Genomic DNA, 18,398 nt, shown 5'->3' with positions numbered 1-18,398 from the left:
TGCCCCATCCTCCTCGCAAATTTTATTGTCTTAAGTAATATAATTTAACATACAGCCACTTTAAAACTACAAATGATACACACACCAAAATGTCAATACAATGTAAGACTTTAATCTATCTGTATTTAATTATATGCAGAAGTCCATAGTTTCTGTGCTGCTATCCATGCAACATTATTAATATAATAGATTCCCATTCAAATCCTGAAACATTTCACTTTTGTCCTATAAAGTAACAAGGAATTGTTGGATTTGAATTGTTTTAAACACTGGGTTTTTATTTGCACATTTATTCAGAGATAAGGTTCCTGAGGTTTGATTATTGATTCAGAAAATGAAACCCTGGGAAGCAACCTAATCTTTTGTGATATAAATTTTCTGAGCCAGGGAGAATGTTGGATGAGATCTGTCAACAATATTTTGATTTTATGTAACAAACTACTGTTGATCTGGAAATTCCAATCTGGAATTGGAAACTACAGATACCAATGCACATCTTTTCACATGAACCCATAGTAACTAATTGTTCTTTTTTTAATTAAGGAGAATGAAAGATTATATAAGCAAGTTAAGGAGCTTCGACTAAATAACAAGACAAATGAGGAAATTATGTTTAAAGAGAATCAGCATTTGATGACTCAATTAGCAGCTTTACAGTGAGTTTATTCAAATGTATGGCAAAGTCTATGATAAGTTTGCATAAATTATATTATTTCTGAGCTAAAGTAAATAAAGAAATGTGTCATTTATCTGGATGTAATTCCTTTTGAACATTTAGGACTTACTTCCAAATAAACACGATTATAATTGTGCTGTGTCTAATTGAGTTTTAGCTTACAAATCAGTTGTAACCATTCCCACCAAAATCAATGGTTTTAAGTGGCATTCTAATATTGGGTGGTAGTTAGATAAGAGTTGCCTTTCAAGTATTGCCTCATTTCTAAACTGTACAAAGTGGGTAGAATTCTATTGATAAATGTGCCCTTTTTTAACTTAATACTTTTGAAAAGATTTTGTAGACAAAAAAATCATTTTAGAGAAGTACCATATTTTTCGGACTATAAGACACACTGGAGTATAAGACACACCAAGGTTTTGAAGAAGCAAATTTAAAAAAAGTAGGTAGGTAGGTAGATAGAGGGATAGAGAGGGAGAGAAAGAGAGAGAAATACAGTAGGGAGGGAGGGAGAGAGGGGGTAGGTAGGTAGGTAGGTAGGTAGGTAGGTAAGTAGGTAGATAAAAGGAGAGAGAGAGAAATACATAGGTAGAGAGAGAGAAAGAGGTAGTTTGGCAGGTAGAGGTATAGAGAGAAATAGAGAAATACAGGAGGGAGAGATAGAGAGTAGGTAGGTTGGTAGGTAGAGAGAGAGAGAGAGAGAGAAATACAGTAGATGGGTGGGAGAGAGAGAGTAGGTAGGTACATAGGTAGAGGGGGGGAGAGAGAGAGAAATACAGTAGATAGGTAGGGAGAGAAAGAGAGTAGGTAGATAGGTAGGGAGAGAGAGACAGAAATACAGGAGGGAGGGAGGAGATAGAGTAGGTAGGTAGGTAGATGTTTCCAGGTGTATTTATCCATGTGCTGGAGAAGGAAATCGCTGACAATCTGTAGCACCTAAGACTTTGTTTCTGCTGGCACAGCACTTGATCAATGTAATTCTCATCAATCAGTTAAAGAGCTTTCCAAAAGGGGAAAAAAAGTTTTTGCACTCTGCAAACCTCCCAAAAACGGCCCGTTTTTTGTGAAAACGGGCCCATTTTTTCCCAAACAAAGGCATGAATAGCCTTGGGGGGGGGGGGGGCTTGCAGATTGTTCCGGGGGGGTAGAGGTGGGCAAAAACAAGCAAAAAACTGCCCGTTTTTCATGGAAATGGGCCTGTTTTTTGTCAAAAAAATTGCATGCGTAGCTTTATGGAGGCTTATAGAGTGCTGTTGCTGGGGGGGTGGCGTGTTTTTTGCTCATTTCTGTCCTCTCCAGCCCCCAGGAGCTCTCTGAAAGCCTCCATAAGGCTATGCACGGCCATTTTGGTGAAGGGGGCAGGGCTTCGGGAGGCAAAAAATGCTGTATTTAGTGTATAAGACGCACCCAGATTTTCAGCCTATTTTTTTGAGGAAGAAAGGTACGTCTTATACTCCAAAAAATATGGTAGCTTGAGTCAGGACAGATTTCTTATTAAGTTTGTAAATAAGCCACCTAATATAAAGTTCTGAATCTCATCATCCTGCTAGTCAAATTGAATAGCTTCAAAAAGGAAGTTATTCAAGAAATCACAATATAGAAATTTTAAAAACCTTATTCTGCTCGGAGAGAGTACCATCTAAATTATTCTTCAGATATTCTTGTCATTTGTAATAAACAAAGAAGTCAGCGATGGAGTGTGCATATACATATAAAAGTGAGATTCATCTGCAGGACATATCCAAAATAGAGATACTTTCTATCTTAAATATAAAACTGTACAAAAGTGAAAAATTTTTACTTTATAATAGGCAGAAGCTGGAAAAAAATAATGTTTTATCACTTGGAGTGCAGAATGATAAACCATCTGAGAATCAGAATTTCACAGACTTGATTTCAGAACTTCGAGCAGCCAAGGTAGGTCTTTTTGCAATTTTTGCTTTAATATTTAAAATATTGCAAACAGGTTCATACCATCAATATATCGGCATGTGAATAATTTTGTAATATCTCTATTTAACCTTCTAATTAAACACTATATTGGGCTGATAAAATATACTACTCTGATTTAACAGATCAACACAGAAAAATTTCTGTTCAATACCTTTCTGTTCCTTTGTTATGGCTGGGGACCAGTTTTTTCTTGCTGATGCCCTTAACAGCTGGGCAATTTTTGACAGATTTTATTTGTTTGTTTGTTTGTTTGTTTTATTTGGATTTATATGCCGCCCTTCTCCAAAAGGACTCAGGGCGGCGTACAACATTAAAAAACACACATCCCAAAAGTTTAAAAAAAATTAAAATTAAATCCATATCCAAAAAAATTGTTATTGTTGAGATTCACTTTATTGTTGAGATTCACTTTATTTTCCATATAACACTTACAAAGTAGAGCCACTATGACTTGCCCAATCATGAACTGAAATTGCAAATTAATTTTTCGTTTGCTTTCCTACCATAAGACTAAACTGTGTGATCTACATTACCATGAATTGGTGGGAATGGCAGCTGTAAATGATTAAGTGGCAATTCCACCTGGGCACTTGGACAGACTTGGTTTCTTGATAAAGAGGATATGGCGTATGTCGGTGGCATAGATCTTTGGATAGATCTGCCATTATTCTACACTGTACAGAAGGCTCAGTTCAATGGTTAATAATGTGTTTTGTCTGTCTCTTTTCTCTGATATCCCTGCACTGGGATGGCGTGGGAAACGAAGGCTACAGAAGCCAATTTGCTTGAAGAGAGAAAGCATTTAAGGCAAGATAAACAAGCCCTTGAAGTTGATTTGGCACAAATGAAGAAAGAGCGAGATTTGGCAAGAGCCCAGATTGTTTCGGCCTCAGGTAACATCCTGTTTTAAGAAGACTATTTCCCAGTGAACGCGATTGCTGTTTTGTTGTGTTCTTAAAAATGGAAAATATTACCTCTGTTTAATATTCAGTGTGTTTCTGCAAGGGATGCCTTTGAGAAATAGTGCAGCTTCAGCCTAAGTGTCCTCCATGCATATATATATACGCATATGTAGACAACAGTCACACTGAGTCTTCAAGAGGAGGCAGTGACTTTGGCATTTTAATATGAGGCATTTTGCTAGCCAGAATGCTCCATTTAAAGCCCTAGGGGTGAGATGCTAGCAGTGTTCCAATGTCTTAGGGGTTGCCACAAAGAAGTGGGGTTCAACCTATTCCCCAAAGCACCTGAAGCCAGGACAAGAAGCAATGGATGGAAATTAATCAAGGAGGGAAGCAACCTAGAATTAAGGAGAAATTTCCTGACAGTTGGAACAATTAATCAGTGGAGTGACTTGCCTCCAGAAATTGTGGGTGCTCCCACATTGGAGGTTTTTAAGAAGAGATTGGACAACCACTTAACTGAAATGGCATACGGTTACCTGCCTGAGCAGGGGGTTGGACCTTGGAAGACATCCAAGGTTCCTTCCAACTCTATTATTCCGTTCCTGGGCACGATACTGGTTGTGAACAAAATATTAAAGCAGCCACTTTAGTAAGGCTTACATGAGACCTCAGAAACAGTTTTGCAAGAAATGCATCTGCTTTAAAGATTAGAGGAAAATGTGCTCTTTTAAGGTCCCATGCATTGCAAAACACCTGCATTGCTTTCTTTTCATTATAAAACAAGAAACCCAAATAAGATCACTATTGCATTTGGAAGTCCTGTCTTAACCATAAAAGCCAGTGGGATGATTTTGAGCTAGTCACTTACTCTCACAGATTTGTTGTAAGGAAAATAGGGGGGAAGAAGGTGTGTTGGATATGTTTGCCACCTTGAGCTATTTGTAAAAATAATTAAGGTGGGAAATAAGTCAGTAAGTTTTTTTATATAAAAAATTAGCTCACAGTTTAAATAACAATGATGCTTCTAAAAGGATGAAGCATGAATCAGTTTATCTTCTAGGTGAGAAATCATATGAAATGAAAATTATGGAAGAGTCCTACAAAGGGGAAATTAATCGCTTACAAAAAAGACTCCGGTGGTATGCAGAAAATCAGGAACTTTTGGATAAGGATGCAGCTCGCCTCAGGGGAGCAAAAGAAGAAATCGATAAGCTGAAAGTAGAGGTGATTGTAGTATCAAACATCCCTAGAACTAAACCAATGCAAGCAAAGGCATCAAGTGCCGGATGTCCTAATTACCCCTTAGATAGAGTATCATGTAGCCTGAAGTTCATGTATTTAGTGGGGAGGGGGAAATCTATTGGCTGACCTCTTGGTGGGCAGCAGTAATGGTGACATATTGCTTCTGATTGTAAGTATATAATCTGCCAAAACAAAGGGGGGGGAGAGATGGGCCTTAGATAAGCAATTGGAGTTTTAGTGGCACTGTTCCAGCCTGTTAGCATATAAACAGGCGGCTACTTTTGCTGCAGTTTCTCTTCTAACCAGATCTAGGTGATGAAATCAGCCTGGATTTCTGCTTGACATCCCAAGATCTTAAGTTTAAGAGACAGTGTGATTTGTACCCTGGCATAAAACTGTTTTATGTTTTAGAGTTTTAGATTTCTCTTTTGAGAAGTAACCCAGAAAATGCATGGTTGGAGGCTTGGAATGCAAATTGACTCCATCTAGAATGCTCTCTTTTACTGGTTAGCTGGCCAGTAATATGGCCATTGCATAATCAATGTGCCCTAAATATTTCGAAATTTTTATAGTTCGAGAATGTCAGGTTACAACATTCATTCACACAGACGTGTGAATGAATGAGATCAATTTCTATAAATAAACTGTTCTTTCATCTATCATTTTTGTCATGATTTCTCTGTCATGTGTAACATTTCTGCAAGTTCAATAAAAAGGAAGGTAGAATTTCAGGTTCATTGTTCATATCAACTTCTCCCTTCCTTCCTTCCTTCCTTCCTTCCTTCCTTCCTTCCTTCCTTCCTTCCTTCCTTCCTATTCCTCCAATTGTAATTTGCAATATACAAAATTAAATATAAATTAAATATTGCAGTATGCAATATTAAATATTTTGTATGTATAAAACAAGAGAGACAAGGATATCATCTCCTTTATTTTTTTTAGCATTATTAGCTAATAGAGCTAGCATTAGAACCATTGGTAACCCAAATACATAAAAAAACAGAATTTTAGAAGTCAAATTAGTTGCACAAGTACATACATTGGAATTATTTATTAGTGATATTGTACTTACAATCCAAAGTATAGTCTCAGTCAAATTGATAAAAGAGTCCCATGTTGATATGGAATTGACAGAATGAAAAGCAACTTGTATGTTGACTATCAGGCTTTAAAATTATTGCTGTAAGGGTCAAATACTAAGAGTTTTTTAAAACAAAAAACAGTAAAGATCTATTGAAGACAGAGAAATTATTCGTTAATGTGAATGCTATCATAGAGAGGATAACTTACTATTTCCTGATAACATCATCAGAGCAAGGCACACCTAACATCTGCTATTCCAGAGGGAAAGCTATTACTGAGAAAATTCAATGTCAAGGTTCCAGTCCTCCTGTTTTCGTTAAGAAAAGTCTTCCGTTGAAAAAAAAATGAAAACTGTATTACGGGAATGTTGAATGGATTGTTTAGGCCACTGTTTAGTGTACTTTTACTTGTACAGGTTGAAAAACTTAGAAGTGAAGCTGGACATCATTCTGCCCAGCAAAGGACACGGCTAAAAAATAGGGCAGCAGATGCTAAACGGATTCAAGATCTTGAACGGCAGGTATGCAATCCAGTCCTTTTTCCTGTATTATCTTAGTATCTACTTTCATTAATAATTAGAATGGTGGTTTAACCGTGTTTGCTTTTAATCTCTTTTCCAGGGAGAAAATTGTTAAATAGTTTTCCAGATTGGGAATAGGGAATTAAAGCCAAATAATCTTCATACCAAAATAATGTCCAAGGAAGGATGTTTAGTTCATGTACATCAGGGGTGTCAAACTCCCGGCCCACAGACTGGTTGCGTCATGCACTGACCACGCCCAGCCTTGTTTTAGCAAAGGGGGGGGGGGAGTCGCAATACGTCACATGACGACCTCGTGACACCACTGGTTTGACAGCCCTGATGTACAGTAATTCAGATATTTCAGTCCCTTTCTGAGGCAGAGAATCTATAAAAAATTATATATCTATGTCTTTTCATTGCTCTTTCCCTCGATGCTTGAAATGTATGTTTTTTAACATACGGGTTTTGGGAAACGATCTGTGGGCATGCATGTCTGTCTATCCCAAATTTAGATGGAACTATTAAAAGGATTATTCTGATATTTTTAGCATGCAAAATATTTTTTTTGCCACCAAGTTCTTTTTGTCTCTCTTCTCATTAAGTAAGTCATTTTCACAGCTGAGGCTTGTGAGAAAGCATGTGTCAAATATTGATTACAGTTAAATTGTTAATTCTAAATTATAACTTGAACTGTCAATCATAAATCCCACTAGTTCTATTCAGTATACTCCTAGGAGTCTACCTTTAGCTTATTAATGGTATCGTCTGCATCGTTTGTACTGTTCAACTATGAAACAAGCATCCTTAGGTATGTTTAATATTTCAGTGTAAATATTGTCAGACATGTTTTTCTATCACTGAAAATATAAAATTAAAATGCCTTTCCTCTAAACCTTTTGATCTCCTAAGTGGTTTTTTTATTTTAATTGAATTTAATGTATCTTTTGAAAGGTTAAGGAAATGGAAGGGATTCTGAAGAGAAGATATCCTAATTCTTTGCCAGCTTTGATATACGCTGCTGCTACAGCAGCTTCTGAGGGAGACGGTGATGCTTCACCCAAAAATAATACAGTGGAATTTCTTGAAAGAAGAGTGAAAAAGTTAGAAACTGAACTGGAGGGTAAAGATGACGAAGCCAAAAAAAGTCTCCGTGCCATGGAACAGCAGTTTCAAAAAATAAAGGTGACGTACTTCACTAATGTTTTAAATGCTTCTTTTAAAATCTACTAGCTGACAGCTGAGAAGGATGAAACTGTTCAGAGGCCAATTTGACTGCAGTTTGAAAGGCCTCTTGGTATGGATGAACCCATTGCAAATTGTAATCTACTCTGCACTAGTAGAAATAATAAGGAATGCATTACTTGCCTCCGTTTTATCTGAACAGATGAGAGTGATTATTGCTTTTCTATAAAAACACTGGTGGAGATGAGCCAGGGCTTAAGCAGAAACCTTTGAGTCATAAGATCTTGGCAATTATAAACCTGTCTCAAACATTATATTCTGAGAAAGTTAAGAACTCTGAACACTAATTATCTAGGCCCATTTCAATTGGTCTTTCTGGCAAGATGTACTAAAATTGTTTGATTACTTTGGTAACCATGAGTTATGCTGAAAACTGGCTTGCAGGGCCATGGTTCTGGTTGCTTTTCTGGATATATCTAATACTCTGATGCATCTTGGATAGACTTTTAAACCTGGCTCTTCTCCTAGGCTTTGGACATAGCTGATTGGAACTCCTTCTTGCATGCATGATACATTGTTGCTGATAGGATTCAAGATGTTGTTTACTTTGTTGTTTTATGCTATGAGCCAAAATCAATTAAAGATGGACAGCATTACAATAAACAAATCATAGTATGATTTTGAATCGTCTGGCAGGATTGGGCCTTGTTTTCCAGTGATTCCAACTCTCCTTATCAGGCCATGTCCAGAAGATAATGCTGGGAAACTACTGGTTGACACCTAGGTCAGTGATGGCAAACTTATGGCACGCGTGCCACAAGTGGCACGCGGAGCCATTTGTCAGGGCACGCGCGCGCTGGCCAGCTGAGTTCACCTTTTTAAAAGCTATTTTTCGCCTTCCCCAGGCTCCAGAGGCTTTATAGCGTGACTTCCGGTTTGCTCGGAGGGTGGTTTTAAGCGTTCCGAAGGCTTCAGGGACCGTCCGAGGCTTCCCTGATGCCTTCGGAGCGCTTAAAACCACTCTCCGAGCAACCCGGAAGTCACTTCCGGTTTGCTCAGAGGGTGGTTTTAAGCGCTCCGAAGCCTTCAGGGATGGTCCCTGAAGCCTCTGGGGGGTCGGGGGAGGCTCTTTTCGCCCTCCCCAGGCTCCTATAAAGCCCCTGGAGCCTGGGGAGGGCAAAAAATGCATGTAAAAATGGGGGGGTCACGCGTTGTACGCGCATGCGCACTGGGGGGGTCGCGCGTTGCATTATGGGTGCGGCACGCCCGCACTCAACCCCTCTGCGCTCCCCCCACTTGTGGCACGTGAGCCAAAAAAGGTTCGCCATCACTCACCTAGGTTATTCCTTTTCAAAATCCCTACAAAATTTCTTCTCCATCACGCTGATCCACATTATCACATTTTCTTTAAAGTTCCACAATGCAATTTCACAAAATCCAATATTTGTATTTCATTTTACATTTATGTAAGCTAAAGCATGCATGTAAGTGGGCCTACTTTGTCACTTAAGCATCACAAGTTGACTTTAACTTTCCTAGAAAGTTGTGTACAAACACTTGCACATAATTGTTATTTGGGTTATTTATGCTACTCAACAAACTGTATTTTTTAAATATTTTCACTCTTAGTTATTGGTGTCAGAGTCTTTTTTTAAAATGACTGTTGTCAAAGCAGTGAGGAAAATGATGTGGTCTACCATACTTCATTGAACCTGTGTTCATAGCATTGGTACTCCTATAGGAACATGGCTTGGTGGCTTACATCTAGGAAAGATGGCAGATAATACACTTCTTAGCTTGGTATGCAAAGGGCCATAGTTGGATATTTCAGTCTGGATCCACCCTGGTGATTGTTTAGGAAACACAGTCAGGGGTTGTTATGGAACCATGAACTATTGCGCCCTCAATCTCCTTTGTAATTCAGAGCAAATAAAACCAAATATAGATGAATCTTCCTGCAATCTGTCTTTACAGCTTCAATATGAGAAAAGAATTGAGGAACTTGAACAACTGCTGGCATATAAACTGCTGAATGAGCCTCAGAAGCTTCAAGACAAGTCATCCAGCTTTGATCGGGAGCTGTGTCTGGTCAATGAAGCCCACCAGGAGACTGTGCAGAATCTTCAGGCTGAAATTGATTCCCTCCGAAGCCATTTAGCTCAGCTAGAAAGACAGAAGAACCCACGAGATGACGACGCAGATCTGCAGTCACTAGAATATCAGGTGGAGCAGGCTCGTGCAAAGGCCCAGTTGGTTCGGCTCAATCAGGAAATGATTGCCAAAAACCAGGAGATAAAAGACCTCACCAAAACTGTGGAAAGGCTTCAAAAAGAGAGGAGGAGGATGCTCTCCGGTACAAATTCTGGAAGAAGACTCGATAAAAAAGGAATGCTGGAAAAAGACACTGTGAGCCCTGAGAAAAAGGTCCCCAGGAATCCAGGGTTTTTTCTTGATAATCTCAAAGATAAGATATACCAGCCCAATGTCTTTGCTGACGCTCACATTTCAGAAGTCCAACAAGAAAACGCCCACCTGAAAGAAGAATTGGAAAAGTTGAAACTTGAACTAAGCGGGGAAAGGATATCATCTCAAGCAGCTTTGGCAAATGCTGAAGAACTTATGAGAAGGTAGTATTTTTATTATCTACAGTTTTTAACACACTATTACACTCTTAGGGCCACTCATTCCTGTAGAGTAGTAATGACTGCTGTTCTGAAGCTCTCCCCCGCCCCCCAAAAATGGCAGTCTCTGTCCATTAGAAGCAACACTCCTCAGCAGGGCCAGACTAAAAGCTTTCCCTTGCAGTTTAAGTCAAGTTTCCAATGACATCAGTTGAATTTTCATGCAGTGATGTTAATTACAAATACAATCTAAATTACAATTCTAGTCTTAAATAAATTATGGAGGTTAACACGTGGTACTTGCAGTCATTTGGACCACTAGGACAAACACAGGTTTTTTTTAAATGTTTTTTTTAATTAGACAAGTATTTTTGGGTCAGCTAGTGTTACAGAGAATCTTTTTATATTTATATTTATTTTAAAGGGGTCTATTTAATTAGTATAGAAATCATATGTACATTGTTTTTCCGCACTATGCATAATTTCCTAAGAACTTTGTTTAGTGCACAAATTATTTCATTTTGTAAAATATGCTTGTTTATTTAAATTGTGATTGATAGAAATGGCATGGTTCATTTCTTTTTTTGGCTCTGTCTTGGTCCTTTTTCAATGACATTGATGATGAATCTTTGGCTTGCTTTATTAGAACTAAAGATTTAAACAGTCCCCTCTTAAGATTGGTCCTAAAACGGACGTCTTTTTCTCCTTTCTGTCCCCCACTCCTCATGTATAAGAATGATGTAAAAAAAGAACAATGAGAAGAACAATTATGGTTGAGTTTACAGCTTCAGAAACTACTAGTACAACAGGGAGTGTTATTTTTTCACTGTGCTTATAGGGCAAAAGAAGAGCTACAAGGTCATATTGCTACTCTTAAAGTATCGCACCAGAAGGAGCTGGATAGGATTCTATGCCAGCAAGCAATAGAATATTCTACTTCCAAAGCAGCAGAACTGAACAGCAAGATTTCATCTCAAGAGGTAAAATTGGCTAGAGAGAGATAGACACACACACATGCCACATCACACCCCTACAAATACAAACAGGCACACATAGGCATCAACATTAGCATAAAGCTCATGGCATATTGTATCTTGCATACATACTTGCCATTACAACAAGTAGTTTTTTCATTCCATGATCTGGCATAGAAACTTCTGTACTATACTGCTCTGAATGCCATGTTTGTGTAAATTGTGTGTTTACACAATTTGCAAAGGTAAGAAATATACCAAGAGATATTCTTTGCACTTTGTCAGAAAGAACAGCATACCTCATGTTTTATAGCAGCATTTCCCCGATAGACTGAAACACCCACAATGGGAGAATGGTTTGTGAAGATAACAGAACTAGCATAGATGGCAAAAATAATTTGTTAATTAATTTGTTTGATTACAGAACTATCAATAACATTTATCAGAATATTTGTTTCATTTTAATCTTGTTAAACATTTATTCAATAAAAATTATATTAAAAATATGGAATTGAAATAATTCTCTGCATGTTATCTGCTTTTTAAGTAGAACAGCTAAGGTAACACAATACTCTTTCCAGGCCTAATCAATGCAGATTCTTATTACTAAAGTGGAAGTGGCTACACACCACCATATTTTTATGATAAAATTAAAATATGTCATGTTGAAAATTTAGAATAATCTAATCATTGAGATTATTTATGCCTTTCTGTAGAGCCTTATTAAGTACCTTCAGCAGCAGGTTCATGAGCTGCAAAAGGAGGAAGGAGCCCTTGTGTTTTCACAAAGGAGGGAGGCCATTCTTCAGAAGGAGGTAAATTGAAATCTAAAGTGTTCTAAAATTACTACAGCAATTTGTGAATTGGTGCGCGATCACAGGATCATGATTCAGGCACTTGACAGTCAGTTCTCAGTTATAACGCTGCTGTGTGCCACAGTCATGTATTCACCATTTGTGACTTCCGTTGCCAGTTTCCAATAAGCAAAGTCAATGGGGAAGCCAGAAGGAAGTCGCAAATGGCAATCATGTGACTGCAAGTTGCTACAGTCATGCAAGATATGGCTAACAGTGACAACTGTGATTACCGCAACTGCCATTTTAAAATGTCACAGTTATATTGTCTCACTGTATGACCACAATGCTTAGGGGTTGAGTTGCTGGTTCCAAATGACCATCCTTAAATGAGATCTACCTGTGTATATCTAGGATAGGTTTAGTAACATCCAATTATGCTGATAACATAGAAGAACACCAAAAAAACCTCTATAAATGTTGCATCCTTTATTATAGAATCATGCTTTTATATGGGTGATGTATGTTTGTATAGGTTAAATAATTGAATTAATACTGGTTAATCAGCTTAATTAAATGCTGGATCATTACATAAATTGCCTTCCAGATGGCAAAGTTATTGGAAGAGCTCAAAATAGCCAGAGAGAATCAGAGTCCGGAGTTGAAACGCTTTTCATATCTGGAACGAAAAATAAAACAATTAGAAACCAGTTATGAACAGAGAGAGCAAGACCTTCAGCAGGTAAGAAAACAAGGAATTATTAATCTTAAAACGTAAATATTTTATAAGCCTTTCAGAATCACAGTAAATATTTTCTGGCTTTGTGATTCTAATCTGTTGTGAAAGCATGCAGATGTCATTAATTTGTATGTTGAAAAATCATTATAAACATTATGGGTTTACAGTGATGTGCAATAAACTGATCTTACTAGTAAAATTCCTTCCATCAATGTAGTGGAAAAGTGTTGTTCCCTCATCCATTCTTCATCTCCCAAGATAAAACCTGTAAATTTGCTTTAGAGAGTTTGGAAAACTCCCAGGGTAGCTTTGGGAGAAAAGTCAAGGAAAAATGGGAGGTTATCAGTATCACACTTGAGTAGTCCCATGCAGCAAAAAATGACTGGTTTCATTACAGTCGTCTTCGGTGTCTATGTAATCTACTTCCAGACAGTAAGAAGTAGTCAAATTGTTATTTAAAAACGCAGCTTGGATGAAGGATGCTGCAAGTCACTTCTGATTCTTTGATTTACCGTATTTTTCAGAGTATAAGATGCACCTTTTTCCCTCAAAAGAGGGGGTGAAAATCTGGGTGCGTCTTATACACTGAGTACAGCATTTTTTTGCCTCCTGAAACCCCACCCCCTTTGCAAAAATGGCCGTATATAGCCTTTAGGAAGCTTCCAGAGTGCTCCTGGGGTCGGGGGAGGGCAAAAATGAGTGGGAAATGGGTGGTTTTTTGCTCGTTTTTGCCCTTCCCCCTGCCCGGGCTATTCATGCCCTTTTTTTTTTACAAAAAATGGGGCCGTCTTTGCGAAAAACCGGCCGTTTTTGGGAGGTCTGCAGAGTGCAAAAACTTTTTTTTTAATTTGCATCTTCAAAATCTTGGTTTGTCTTATACTCCCAAAAATACGGTAATATAAAGCTTAAAATATTCAGTTATAGATATCCTGCGGCACTGGATTCTGAAAAAGGACTAAATGACTAAAAAAGTATTGCCAAGCTCCTGTGAATCAGCATCTACCCTTGCAGTAGGGTGAATTCAAAAAGGTGTTTTCTTAATCCTCCCCTACCTCCTCCTAGGACACTAGAGTGAGGATTTGGACACAAGGGAATTAAGGCCTTTCCAGGTGAGAGGTCAGAAGCTGGGAAAGAAAGCCTCCCTTCCCACTCCTTGCTAGTGTTGGCTCTGCCAATGGCACCATAGTCTTTTCTCAGTTCTAGCTTCTGAAGCTATCTTTTTTTTAAAAAAAAAAAGGCAAGAAAACAAGTCATTTGTGGCAACTGTTATAAATTTGCCAATACACTTCTTCCCCTGTCAAATTTTTGTAGGTTCTCTTCATAATGAAGAGTCTAGAATTAAGGGCTTTTAATCAATTCTATGTGTTTCATAGAATTTTTAGTTGAAGAATTAGGTCTCAGAATTACTTTTCAAGGCCATTTCACGTTGCCAAGTCTTCTATCCCATCTTTTTTTCATTTTGCAAAGATACTTGTGGGCAATATCCTTCGGTACTCATGAACTGAATTTATTACAAGCCATGGGAGGTTTCTTTCAGGGAAACATCTGAATAACAAACACTTCAAAAGAGTTTACCTTAAACCCCGTGGACTGGTACCGTGAGGCATATCCCTTAGTGCAAGAATTTTTTTCTATTACATTTTGCCGTAATTGTTGCTGTAAATGCTCTAAGAATAAAATAGACTCGGAGATATTGATGAGCATGTGTTTTGCAATAACTGTTCTCATGCTGTACAGGTAATACAACGAACACGATACAATGCAGAAGTCGAACAGTTTTGGGAAACCGAGAAATGGAAGAAACTTGCTCTGTTGAAGACTCAAGAACTGGAAAAATTCCGCATTGAACTGGATTCAATGTTAGATGTTCTACGGCAGTTGCAGAAGCAAGGTGTTGTTATAACACCAAGTAGCTCGAATATGCCGGAAAATTATTGGAAAATTTGAACATCTGAGTTAATCAGAGACTGAGAGCTCTAATAAAAATAGAAATAAGCTGAAATTCTGTAAAGCTCACTGGTTAGTGTTTTTGACTCGGTCCAAATTTCTACTTCTGTAAAGGAGTTAAATCTGGAATTTAAATCTGATTTTTTTTTTTAATCCTTTAAAATTTTTCATATTTTAAAATAAATATTTTGGTAGACATTTTGGTAAATTTGATTAGATTTTTGTAAACATTACCAGGTTTTTTTTTTTTTTTTACCTCACAAGAGTTCTGGGAAACTTGGATGACACAGCAATTAGAAATGATGAGGCACTGGTAACCATAGGGACAGAACATAATGGTTGTTTTCACCAGTCCTGCTTTTTTATTTTAGTCAGCAAAAAATGATAGTTATTTCCAACAATTGCAATAAAATCTCTGAGGCATCATTTTTATTTGTGAAAATATTTAGTAAAAAAAACCTATTCAGTTCTATAATCTCTAATTGGATTCTTGTCCCATGAAATATTGCTAAATAACCAATATCACAGCTGGTTTAGTTGACTGTGGCCTAATCTACTGCCCAATTAGAGCACTTGATGTGGTATTCTGAGTGGATTTGGAGGAAGAATAGAATATCTTCCCTTATTAATTGCATGACCGTAGACCTTTATAGTCAAAGACCAACTATGTAAAATTATGTAACATAATACAGCTCATTCAAGGTAGAAACAATTATTACAGTCAAAGTCTACTGAGTAGGGCTAAGCCGTTTTAAGATTGTTACTATCAAAACTGTCATATAAATATACTGTGTATTTCATTCTGAGCAAATAGTCAGCATAAGAGTAATTCATAGAATATTCTAGAATCTTATTTTTGGCTTTTATAAAATATTTGAAAACTGTTGTGTTGGCTATGTTCTTCAATAACAAAACATCAGCTTTCTTTATACCTGCTCTCCTGAGACACAAATTTTCCATGTACCGTTCATTCCCATGTTGATTATGCTGATGTTTCATAGCTCTCTCCTTACTAGCTCTTTCCTTAACAGCATTGTCAGTCTCTTACTTCTAGGTGGTTTTTCTTCAAGTGTGAAAGCAGGGCTGAGCCTGGCGTTTCTTCATGTTCTTTTAGAAGGAAGCCCTTTCCCTGCCCCATCCTGCAATCTGGGATCTCCCTCTTAGAGAAAAGCAACCCTCTCCATTGCCTCCAATGGTAGACAAGGAGAGAGAGAAGCCTTCAGAGAGGACATGGCCACTGTCTCTTTAGAAAAGAAGAATTCAGCTCCTGCCCCCTTGGTCCATTGGCGAGAGAGATGGAGCAACACAAGGGAAGGGGAGAGATTCATGGAAAGATTCTGGGTATGGCTAACCGCAAGCAGCATTCCCATCAAGTGAGAAAGGAATTATATTAGGACTGAAATATGGCCAGACGGTGTTGATCCACGAAACTCATCCAGTTGTTGCATAGAAGCGGCAACAGCCAACACAACCTTAAGAGAAGTCGGTAGACGTTTCAGGATTTAGAAACTGCCTCAGTGACAAGGGATTCAGTTCAGCAACAGTGGTGATGCCATTAACGGACCAGAAAGAACAGGTTAGCGACAGATGGTCTTTGAGAAAATCTATGCAGTCACTAGGGATCAAAAATGACCTGATGACACATCATCAAAGAGCACATGAAGCAATCTGCAATGGAGCTCTTGTCCTTCTAATGTGTGTTGAATTACAATCTCCCAACAAGTTCTAGCATTCAGACCTGTTTGATATTGAGAGCCAATTGTGGCCATCATCTTTCTAGTCTAGCTACATTCCTTTTTTGTAATGACTAAATGTGACATATTTCATTATTGATCAGAGTTCTGGGCATGTTATTTAATCAACATAAATACCACATTCCCAAGGCAGTGTCATTGCCTTCCACTAGTTTGTAGCCTTAAGGCAATTCTACCGTGTAGCATTTTGCTCCTTGTCTACTGGGTTGATGCCAGTTGGATATGAAACCAGACTAACCACTACCTGATTATGAAGTATGGCAGCAATGCCTGCCAGGTCTACCCATAGTTGCCTTGGTCCCAATCTTGATTCTTTAGCTCAGTGCCTATGGAGATTCTCAGTCATCCAGGTCATGGTTATCCCAAAGGTGCTTTTTCAAGAGGCAACTGGACTTTCTTGTAAGAAGAAAGTCCAGTTGCCTCTTGAAAAAGCACCTTTGGGATTCTTTAACTCCAACACTCCGAGATCAAGCACTAAATATTTTTCACGGGTGGGTCTTTGAAGATTCATGTCTGCATGAGTAAACAGTAACCAGCAGTTATAGAATTATACATTTGGGAGGGACCTTCAAGGTCATCTAGTCCAACTTCCTGCTCAGCGCAGGAGTTTCTTGCTTACAATAAGCCATTCATTGCTCTTTAAAGTATTGTTGAGGTGAGGGGACCACCCGTATTTTACTATTATTGCCTCTTAAGCCAGGAGGGGTTTCACTCACCCTTTCAGCTCCATCCAAAGAGATACTTTCCACCAGCATTTGGTTAGCAAGACCCACTAAGGCAGGGGTGTCAAACTCGCAGCATCACAGTGGTGCCGCATGATGTATCCCAACTTTTCCCCTTCGCTAAACCGGACATGGGTGTGGCCAGTGCCTGACGCATCCAGTCCACAGGCTGGGACTTTTGACACCCCGGCACCAAGAGAATGTCAACAAGCCAAAAACAACAGGATTCTAATCTGGAAGTCCAGTATCCATTTGTGGTGTCAAGAGAAGGGAGGGGATCGGGGAGGGGGGGGAATTATCCCTCTTATTTGTTTGTTTGTTCATTTAATATGCTACTCATTTTGGCAGTTTACAATACAATAAAAACATGAAAAATTGACAAAGAATTTCAATGTTCTTTTGTTTTCTTATTTTTTGTTTTCTGTTGTTAGGAAAAGATTTGGGGTTGGTTTGTTCCTTGCTATACTTTTCCCACAGGAGATTGTACCGTGGGAGAAGGGCTAGCAGAGCCAGGGGGAGGAATTAAAAGAGGCATCAGTTAAAAATCATTACATAACCACAAGCGTGCTGACCTTTGTTTGAGAAGTTTCCCGTTCATAAGCTTTTGGCAATAAATCTGTTCATTTGAGCCTCCATGTATGGATCTGGTTTTTCAGACCTGACACTAAACACCCACAGAGGACCCTGCCCTCCCATTCCCACCATCACCAATCACCCCCTGCCTTCTGTCCCTCCATTTCCTTGCTTTTAGTTCATTGTATGTCTCTACCACTTATTTTCACCAATGGAGCTCTGGAAGGAGCAGTTAATAATAGACATACCTCAAGGGCTTTGCTGCAGATGATTTAGGCAATTGAATGCCAGACCACTTCAAGCAACAAGCCACTCCAGCTCCAAACAGATGGGATGAACAAGTAAACATGCAAGGAAATAATCAGTTTCACTTGTCTACCAGTGAATGGTTTAAAAGACAACATATCACCACCTTGCTAGTAAGGTTAAAGAATGAATCAGTTTTTCATAGTACTATTTATCAATGTTGTTGAAGAAAACCATGTAGCGACTGAGAACTGCCTCACAAAACACAATGGGGCTCAGGCTTATATGGAACTTTCTTTTCCAATGCAGAATCTCCAGAATAGTGACCAGTGACAAATTGGAAGGAGTTGACTAAAAAACCTCATAAAGTGAGCAGTCGGAGGAGAAACATTGCCTAAAATGCAACCAGATTGTTGGGGATAAGTGTGGGGGGGGTGAGGGGGAGATCCGTTTCACCCAACACG

General features: G+C 38.5%; 1 protein-coding gene across 3 annotated transcripts in view; it reads left to right on the top strand.

Moving 5' to 3' along the window:
• Positions 1–17,416, top strand: part of CEP162 (centrosomal protein 162) — a 49,533-nt gene extending 32,117 nt beyond the window's left edge. For 2 of the 3 annotated variants that reach the window (XM_081942129.1, XM_081942130.1), the window contains 11 exons: positions 544–656; positions 2,488–2,593; positions 3,396–3,522; positions 4,595–4,758; positions 6,275–6,379; positions 7,334–7,564; positions 9,539–10,191; positions 11,024–11,165; positions 11,876–11,974; positions 12,561–12,695; positions 14,430–17,416. In XM_081942129.1, coding sequence (XP_081798255.1) covers positions 544–656; positions 2,488–2,593; positions 3,396–3,522; positions 4,595–4,758; positions 6,275–6,379; positions 7,334–7,564; positions 9,539–10,191; positions 11,024–11,165; positions 11,876–11,974; positions 12,561–12,695; positions 14,430–14,639 — 2,085 coding nt within the window. In that variant the 3' untranslated portion in view covers positions 14,640–17,416. The remainder of the gene's footprint in view (positions 1–543; positions 657–2,487; positions 2,594–3,395; positions 3,523–4,594; positions 4,759–6,274; positions 6,380–7,333; positions 7,565–9,538; positions 10,192–11,023; positions 11,166–11,875; positions 11,975–12,560; positions 12,696–14,429) is intronic. The other variant, XM_081942131.1, reaches the window with a different exon arrangement.
• The last annotated feature ends 982 nt before the right edge of the window (positions 17,417–18,398 follow it).

The sequence above is a fragment of the Natrix helvetica genome, assembly GCF_964273705.1.
Source record: "Natrix helvetica genome assembly, chromosome: 2".
NCBI classification, from domain to species: Eukaryota; Metazoa; Chordata; class Lepidosauria; order Squamata; family Natricidae; genus Natrix; species Natrix helvetica.
The sequence above is the reverse complement of the archived record's forward strand: the minus strand, read 5'-3'. Positions and strand labels throughout refer to the sequence as shown.